We start from the raw sequence: 9887 nt of genomic DNA on the forward strand, positions 1-9887 counted from the left end.
CGGGAAGGGGCCCTGGGGGGGGGGGACACATGCAAAAAAAAAACAAACACATTTATAAGGACTTTTGTTTTTTTTTACAAACAGCTGCAGGTATCTGCCATTTAGCAGTGGTAGCACAACCACCATAAACAGTCCATCCTGTCTGAAAAACTAGCCAGGGATCTTGGACAGCATCATTGGCCAAATACAGTATGATGTCAATGGTGATATTCAGCATTCCCTGCCCATACAGAAACTGCCAGGAATCTATAATTTACGATAGGAGTAGCAGAGGGTCAACGTCACCAGGCCATCCTAAAAGTTAATAAAAGACCCCTGGCTAGCCAGAAAAAGGGGGTCAGTAAGGACCTTCTGTCCCCCAAAATGAATGGGGGAACATATTGGACTCTGGAAGACCCCCTTAGAATAAGGGGCCCCCATATTTCTGTACCCCCTATGTAAATGAGTACTGAGTACATAGTACCATTTGTTACTCATACACAATTGTTTTTGGAAAAAGTAAATAAAAACACCATTAAAAAAGTCCTCTAAGTAAATTAACAATTTCCCACAAATTAAATCCATCATCAATCATGTTGTCCAGCAATGTAGATTCACGTCAATCAAGATGAGCAATGCCCAACAATGTTAACCTGCTGCCACGTTGACAATTCCCCACTTCTGAGCCCAAATACGTGCTAGTGTAAATACCAACAATCCCAGGAACAGTATGTGAATAGGCTTAGACATGCCGTACCTGTGGTTGGGTCTTATGGGCTGCTAAGATCCCAAGCACTGTGGCTTAGAGGAAATGGGCAATAAGACATTTTTACTTTTCTCACACACTATTATTTGGGGGATTTTTTTGGGGTTCCAGAACTGCTGAAAGGCGGGGGACATTGCTCATGAAGTTATCAACATGCCTTGCCTTCTATAGGTAAGGAAGTGTAGTTTAAGACTGTCTATTGCTACAGAATTGCTTTATACTGCCCCTACAGTGTTAAAATGGTATGCATGGCAATAAAACCAATCATTATGATCGGGGTTTGGTTCACTGCTACTATGGGTTTAACGGTGGTGTTTGTGAAACAGGTTCTCCACCAGGAATAAGAAACAACTTATTTTGCAGTGCATAGCCTTTTCGATGATCAGCTAACTCAAAATAGCCAATAACATGAAGGAATTAATAACGCAGCCCCCTTTGTATAAAAGGGTGGGATCACAGCAGTCATATTGTCAGGGTGTGTTAGAGCTGTTTCAGGAGAGCTGGCAATTCTGTGTAGGGAGAAAGACTGATTTGAATGTATTTGTTTTTCAATTTTGCCACTTGTACATGTCTCCCATGGCAGTGTCAGGCTTCCCATGCGTTGTTTATCATTAGCTTGCTTATTTACAATACAAATGGCCAGAATTGAATAACAAGATTAGATTAGATCTTCTGTAGACTTCAATGAGGAACTTCAAGCAAGATTCACAAAACTGGTTGCAAACCAAACCCGGACAGATTTGCAAAACCCTAATTACGATTCTGTCAAAACAGAAAAGAACATTATTCTGACAGCTAAAAAAATATTGGTAAAAAACACATCCTATTGTTACCAGCAGCTTTACTCTAGTGGAGGAATTATTTTTTTCAAACAGACAAACCTACCCGCATAATATCAGTGCTGTAATGTGGGGAATACATGCGCTGTATTCCATATTCTTTTTAACTTCTCAAGGAACATTGTGTGAACTCAGGACAACCTTTGCTCCCACCTCCTCTGCTACTTTTGTCTTTCACTGTCCCCCATTGATTTCTACCACAGTTTATTATGACTATGTGGAAAAACCTAACAAAAAAGAAATCTGACAAAAAAAAGAACATTGACAAAGTTAGAATGGCAAGAAGCATAGAACTATAGTGGTTGGAACTATTTTGGCACAATGGGGTCCTGTTTTTGCTACATCTCTGGGTGCTTTTTTTTTTAAAGAAGTTTGAATCTTGTCCTGGGGTTCAGCATCTCAGAACAATGCAAATATATACAGTCATAAGGTTAGCACAAGGGTAGCAAACCTCCGGCCCTCCAGCTGTGGTGGCACTACAAACTCCATGAGGCCTTGCAAGATTCTCACAGCCACAGACATGACTCCCGAAGAGAGATGCATCATGGAATTTGTAGTTTCACCACAGCTGGAGGGCCGGAGGTTTGCTACCCCTGGGTTAGCATCTGCCTAATGTGTATCTAGTGTATGTAACAAAAATTTTAAGGAACTTGCAGAACTGGTAAAGTGTAAAGATGGAGCAAATTTTAGTGGGTAACCATAGCGCCCCAAAGAAGGACACCTTTTGGCACAATTTATTTGGCCAATTAATACACCCCTGCCACGCTCACAGTTATGTGGACCATTAAGAATGTATATGCCAAAAATGATTGGTTATTTTATCCCACTGTTTTTTTTTTTACCATTGCTTTTTCTTTATACTGGCTTTTCAAAATAGCAAACAAGATCATTAAGAGGTAAGATAAAGGTTTTAGTGCAGAATAACACCTTTTCATAGATATCTTTACATCAGACCAAAAAGTGGGACAACTGAGAAGGAAAGAGGGAAGGAGGGGTTTGGTTCCAAATAAAGGACAGTCCCTCCAAATGGGGGACAGTTGGCAGGTATGGGGTAACCAATGTTTGGGACCCAGCTTTCCCAGGGTGTGTGTTATCTCGTTGTTGAACATTTATTTGCTATATAGCTAGCCACTGGCAATGTTCTATGCACCTGTATTAGTTGTTCTACTCCCTCTTATTTGTGTCACATTTTTTTAATTTGTATAATAATGATAAATGGGGAAAGATTCCCCAGAAGGTAAACATTAGGAACAAAGCAAAAAGATTAGGGTTACCCGCAACCATCTGTTAGGTATTGGTTTTAATTTTTTAAGCTGCACTAGAAAATATAAAGCTGAATTATTTTGGATGGCCATAGGCAACAATTGCTTTATGTGGGACTCAACATTTTATATATCATCTTATGTTGCAAATAAAATATTCCTGGCCACAACAAATGGAAAACCAAAATCGGAACTGTTTTTATGTGGCTACTGTGCTCAGGCAAGTATGATTAGGCAACATTTATCCTTAACTCCAAGCTGGTGTAATAACTTGCAGTCAGACCACAAATAAACATATGAGACATCTGACATTTCAGAATATACATGTTCAAATAATCAATAAAAACTGGAGTGATATGATCTGATTTTCTTTATTCAAATCATCTAATATCATTACTTTTTGTCACATGACATTTTATGGATTTAGAGTGATTACCTGATCTCAGCAACAGTTAATCTGAAGTACAAACAGATGGATACGCCCAACAACATATGGTAGAGAGATGCTAAAAATGCAAAAAGATGTCACCAAGGAAATAGCTAGTATGTGTAAATAAATATCAATTTATGTCAGTCTCTTGTTAAAGTAAATCAGGTTGAGCAGAAAACTCGCAACTAACTCCCCAAACAGATTTTTTTCCCTCGAACACCTATCCTAGAATCTAGCTCAAACGACTCTGTATACATTTTGGGTGATTTCTCCGGTAGACAAACAGCGTTTAAATTTACAAACATCAAGTTTCAAGAGTAAGTTGGTCACTCAGATACATGGGCAAAAGGGTGTACAGTGCGTTCTATTGTCTTAGCTAGCTTTCTCACAATAGGATACACAAGTTCATTATTTCTCCATTGTGTTGTTTAAACATATCACGCCCAAGCTGGTCAACAATAACTTGACCGATTGGCATTAACTGACCGTAAATGGCATTTGCGGTGTAAATCAGAATGTAGCTACAATCACAAAACAAACCTATGCAAGAAAACAAAAACCTGATAGGGGTGCAAATGTAGGCTAACAATTAGAAGTAAGGGCTAGAAACATGAGGCAAGGGAATGAGTAAGCCATATAGAGAGACAGTTTATGCCTTGTCAACTAATGGACAAAAAAAGCAGTGGTGGACCATGTGACTTAAGGGGACTTGAACTCAAAACGTTAAGGTTTGAAGTGTTAACTTTAAAATGTTAATTATGCTTAAGCAGTGTCCTGTAAAAATGTACATGTAATTGTACATGATAGTGCCTGTATATCTGCAGTCTGAAATCTAAGGTGCTGCTGCCTCTGCTTGTTTGTCTCAGGGCATTTGGAGTGAGATCCGTTGATGTAACTACTGTGCTGCTTTCTGTTTTTCTTGCTCTGAGGCTTTAATGTGAGGAACAAAAGTCCTGCCTCTACCAAGATGGCCGTCTCCACACAGAGTCAGTGAACAACAGGGCACCATGAGTGAATAATGGGGAAAAGTTCAGCAGCTGGGAGACCACAGACAATACTGATGACTAGTTCTTTGTCCTCCATCTGCCTTTTTGTAGGCACAGATTCCAGAGTTCAGTTCCACTTTGAGAGATTGTCTGCAGCTTTTGGCCAGTTAGAAAACTTGTTTTTAAGTGGTAAATTTTAAGAAAGCATTTAAGGGGAAGTTAAGTGGCATGCAGAAGTGAGCTCCAAAGAAGAGCAGAAGCATAAGACAAGTTCTAAAGATAAGAATGTCAAGAACGACGTAAATGGAAATATGGTGATGATCATGCACTAAGTATCTTGCTCCTCCATAGAGTGGAGCCACTCTAAGACAGGAAGCAATAAAGGGGAAAAAAAGTCTAAAAAGTAAACTAATATAGCCACCACATTTAAGGACTAGTAGGCTGCAAAATATTACATTTAGATTTTTGGGTTTAGATACACTCTAAAAGCTGGTTTCCATTTGATTCATGTATACATGGCACACACATTCATTTAGACTAATTCCTTCTGTCACAGTACAGAGCCGCTGGCCTTTTCATATACTGTAAGACAATGATCTACAATACAGCTTGTCAACCTATGTGCATTTTTTCATCTCTTGTGTTTATCGTCTGCTCTTCGTATACACTATACAATTAAGATATCAAATCACTTATATACATATACCTGTAAACATTTTCCTTGTATGTTTCTATTCAAACCACAAACATATTACCAATGCTTAACATAGCTCTTAGCTAGACTTCTTACACAAGAAGCAATAAATAAGCACAGAGTTGTACAATCTTTCATGATGATATATGTCCTTTCCAGCCAAGCCATGGTGATCACAGACAGTCTGGTGACCCTTAACCTCACATATATCTCAAAGACACGATAAATGCCCAAAGCTAAACGTGCTAAATAGTGCAAGATAAATGCAAAAGACATCAGTTACAGCTCAATGCTAGATTTTCAAACTAAGGAGAGCTGCAGGAGCTCATTAACAATGCCTTTTTCTTTACCCAGTGTTCACTGTGATTACAAGCATGTTAAGAATGCTTAACTTAAATTAGTCTGTGATTACTGTTCTTTGTTTTAGGTAAAGACAGAAAGCAATTCCAAGCCTTTTTTGCCTTAATTTAGCTTGTTGTTGTTAAAAGTACTTGAGGACATAAAGATCCCTGGTGTGTTAAGCGCAATTATTTATATCCAGCATTAGTTTCCTAAAATTCAAGCGGAAAGTGAAGGAATTTAGAAGAATAGTGCATCTATAAATGGCTAAGTGAAATGTTTCTTACACTTCTGCCACCTACGGCAAAATATTTGCAATCCCAGCCTGCTCTATGCTAATGTGCTCTGAGTGAGCTTATATTTATTTTTCACACGTTGCTTTAAACAAAATTGCCCATATGATCGCAATACTAGTCCTAATATGAAGCCTTCAGGAAGGCAGCGATTCATTACAATAGATAACTCACAATCAAATAGCCACATTAATGTATATTTTATGCAATCCCTCACATTATATACCATTGCACTGTGCCAGCTCCAGTACATTCTAGGTAGCTGAAATGAAAAGGGTCTGAAATTTCAGTTTTTGGCTGGCCCCTAGTTATTTTAATCACCAATGACAATATTTCTGCACTTGAGTTCCCTGGTGCTGCCACAACCCACAAAAGAAAAGAGGCCACGGAATCATTTGCCCAGTCATTTCTGACATATGAGGTTAGGGTTGACTCATGGATATTCTATTCATAAGGCAAGCTTAAATTTTTGTCCCAGATGGTACCCAGCAGGTGAGACACTTAACAAGGTCCTTGCCTCGTGGCCTCTTCTAGTGCTTCTTGCTGCTGAAAGAAGTATCTATAGTACTAAAGTATCGTAAAGGGTCATAGTGGCAGCAACAACCAAAATCCCAAGTGTGCAAGGTTGAGGAAGGGATTGGGTGCTCTGAGACAACATATCGGTATGTCTTAAGCAGCATGAAAAGAGCCCTAGGCAAACTAACGCCATATATCTGCTTAAAGTCAGTAAATAAATATATGTAACTATATACAAATGTATTTCAATGGTTGCATATAATACATATTTTGACTGCACTGAGCAGCATCTGGGATGGAATGTATGGTTTGCATATAAACAACTATACAAACACTTTGAGAGTATATTGTTAATGCATTAATGCACAAAAAAACAATATGAGGCCTACAATTAATTCAATAACCATTTTCACATAGACTTACTGGAATAAGACTGAACAACATACAAAATGGTATATTTAACTACTTAACTACACTAGTTACTGCATTAGCTTGAGTAATATTCTGCATTCACATGTGTAACAAAGATTTATAAAGCATTATAGGGATTTTGAACTACGTACACTGTGCTGTATTAATCCTGTTCATCATTAGACACGGTTTGAACTTCCCGGACCAGTCAAAGCAATGGACACTACTACATTTAAATTATTGTTACAACACCATACTATAAAATGTTACACAGATGGACTATAGAATGGTTAGAGTGATAGAAATGATGGAAAGATAGTGAAGCATACATGGTTTTATTTAATAAGACAGAAAGCCAACCAACCAGCAATCATGTATCACTGATCCGGCTACAATTAACTGAAATCTGATTAGTTGCTATGGATAATTGCACTTTCCATATGACTAGAGCATTAAATAAGCTGCTACGATTTTATAAAACAGCAAATATTTGTGCAAAAATGTAATATTGGAAGATGCAACCAAATAACAGCTTTGAGCAGTTTAGTATACAGAGCCTAGTGAAAGCTAACCTGATCGGTTACTAAAGATAAATTGTTCTTGCACCTCACTGCTCTGTGTATTACACTATTAAAATCCACTCTTAGGAGCATAACCTTCCTAGAAATTAATTTAATTAAACTAGTTTAAAATACCATAGGATGCACAGTGGAATTGAGGGATAATTGTATCTGCCTCTGAACTGTACCTTTTTATCAAACTGATTATCAATATATGTCCTTAAGGACTTCAAACAGAATAGCCTGTGAAGAGCAATATCATATCAATAATTAACAAGCTTTTCATCAAACTGTTCATCAGAGCAGGTGTAAAAGTTAGAGCATTTGCCTTGCACTCCCTAACCTCTTGGGGCTCCTAAATAAGACTGAACCACTGACATGCATTTCATCAAGCTTCCTTTATTTAAAGCATCTTATCTGTGTAGTAAGTACAATACAGACAACTGTGAATACCTGTAACAATATATGACTACAGGTGCCTATAAATATTAGGGAATGTTTGCCCAATTCAGACCACAACAGGCATCCCCCTCCTCAAGCCTTCTAGGAAAGAGAGTTGATTGGCTGGGTTGGATTTTTCCCATCCATTTGCTATTGTTTTCTTCCAAGAAAGGCCAATGCAGGGATGTCTACAGGCTTTCTCTACTCCCTTTCTCCATAGCCACAAGCATGCACATTGTCCTGGTGTAAAAGTGAAGGCCAGGGTTGTAATCTTTGCTATAGGCAATAATCTATGTGTCTAATATAATTGTTCTGTGGCATTTTCCATATACTTCTATTAGCCAGGAGACCACAATAAACTTTGTCTTCAGTCTCAGGTCTGATAAAAGCAGCTCTTGTGCTCATGAAATGCTAGAATCTGGTTTAACAACAGAAGTGAAGGCTGGCTGAGGTATGGATAACCAAATGCCATAGAAGGTTTTTTTAAATGCATTTCCAGTAACACTTTGCTTTCAAGCTGGCTTATTTGTGCTCATCAGTAACATGTTGCTATAGGGGGACCCTCCATAATATATCTGTTATTATGTCTTATTTTTCAAACTAAAAAAAATGCATTTCAGATAATGTCCTTAGTTACACAGTAATTCTAAAGCCAACATTTGAATGATTATAAGAATTGAATGTATACCTAACAAATGGGGCTTATTCAGCAAAGCAATATAGATGACCATAATGTTGTACAGATTGCAGGAACCTACAGCACCCTATGAAAGCTCTTCATGCTGTTGTCAGATCAGTGAATGATTAAATAGCTTGCTCTGGGTCACTGCACTTTTCTTAACTTATTAAAATAAGATTTTGAAGTATAGTGATTCAGCCCTGAAAAGCATGCACAAATGTAATAGCAAAGGCCATATTTAATTTAAACATTTGCCCTCATTTATGGGACATTTTCCATTTTGGTGCCAAGCAGGACAAACTGTCCAAACATGGGCACTGTCCCTTCAGACGAAGCTGGCAGCTCAGAATGGCTTCGCTGTCCGTGGTGCTGAACCCTACACTCCACCGGTTGCTGTCCATGGTGCTGAAAACGGGCGGGCTCTCCTGGTAGCTTTTCAAACATCGAATCCCCATAATAGAATCCTCTGCACGCACAGCAAATCTAACTAATGTTTCCTTTTCATTTTACACCTGTTGGCAGGCTTGATTTAATCTGAAAAGAGGGACGATTTGTCATCGCTGCTGTAAAAGAAATCATGGTGCATTGTTGAAAAGGGGATCTGTCAGCATCAGTCTTTTAATAATTAATCATTGCGATAAGAAGAAGGGGGGCTGTGCAGAGGGGGAGCCCACCGCCCCTCTGCCATAGATCCTTCATACAGGCGAACAGGGCAGGCGAACTTCTCCTCTTCAAGGGGGAGGGAGACGGGGGACAGCTGACTTTCTCAATTCAATTTTAGGACAGATAGTCCTACCAACTCCTAACTGTTCAACATCCTACCAACCACCCCCCCCCTCCCCCCCTCTACGATCCTAGACAAGCAAACGTTTTATGAGATTTTTACCATACCGTTCCATTGTTTCTGTACACAATTCAACGTTCTTACCTTACAGTTTCAAGCAGATGACTTAAATATGCTGCCATTATCAGCAGCAACATTTGAGTTTTTAATACTGGGGCATTAACCCCTACCTTTCCAGGGGCAGTGTATCCCACCATGAACCAGGCTTTTTCCACGTTGCATTTAAAAAAGAAATGAAAAGGATATGGCCAGTCGATAAGCTTCTTAGCATATTTCCTGATGATATTGTCTTCTCCAAAGATGAACAGCGACCTGTTCACGGTGAAGCAGTTCTGCCGGACTGGTATGGGGTTGTATAAAGCCATCGTCCTTGCTCTTTGGGCTTTGGATTGCTTGAAAGCTGCCTGGGTCCCCAGCGGGGCAGCCGGGGACCCTTGCAGAGTCTTACTCCTCTCTGATCCTCCATCCCCGGACCCCAATCGGCCAACCACCGCCTCTCCAAAACGAGCCATCCTGGAAGTTGAAAAAAAAAAAGACAGGAGATCAGAGGTAATCCATGGAGGGAGGGGGGGGTCACAAATGAGGGGTATCAAAGAGCCTTCAGTAACAGCATACTCACTCGGTGTAGAAGAGGAGTGTATATGACTGTACCCCAGCCTTAAAACAGCAATAAATCCAAGCAAATCCTATGTGTATTACAACTACAAGGAGAAATATGGATCAGCTAGTGGTAGCCAAACCAGCTGATTAATTCATTAGCACTCTGCAGCCCGAATGGACATCACATAGCGGAGCAGCACTGCGCACACATGAAGATCTGTGCATGATCACTGAGTTGGGGAAGCAAC

The 9887-nt window shown here is 39.4% G+C and overlaps 1 protein-coding gene across 1 annotated transcript in view; it reads right to left on the reverse strand.

The window, feature by feature from the left end:
- CACNA1E (calcium voltage-gated channel subunit alpha1 E) overlaps window positions 1-9669 on the reverse strand; it is a 280243-nt gene extending 270574 nt beyond the window's left edge. Inside the window, 2 exon segments of the mRNA XM_018563377.1 lie at window positions 9286-9552; window positions 9659-9669. Coding sequence (XP_018418879.1) covers window positions 9286-9551 — 266 coding nt within the window. The 5' untranslated portion in view covers window position 9552; window positions 9659-9669.
- Window positions 9670-9887: the final 218 nt, after the last annotated feature.

This window comes from Nanorana parkeri, unplaced genomic scaffold, assembly GCF_000935625.1.
Source record: "Nanorana parkeri isolate BGI_ZX_2015 unplaced genomic scaffold, ASM93562v1 scaffold660, whole genome shotgun sequence".
Classification (NCBI taxonomy): domain Eukaryota; kingdom Metazoa; phylum Chordata; class Amphibia; order Anura; family Dicroglossidae; genus Nanorana; species Nanorana parkeri.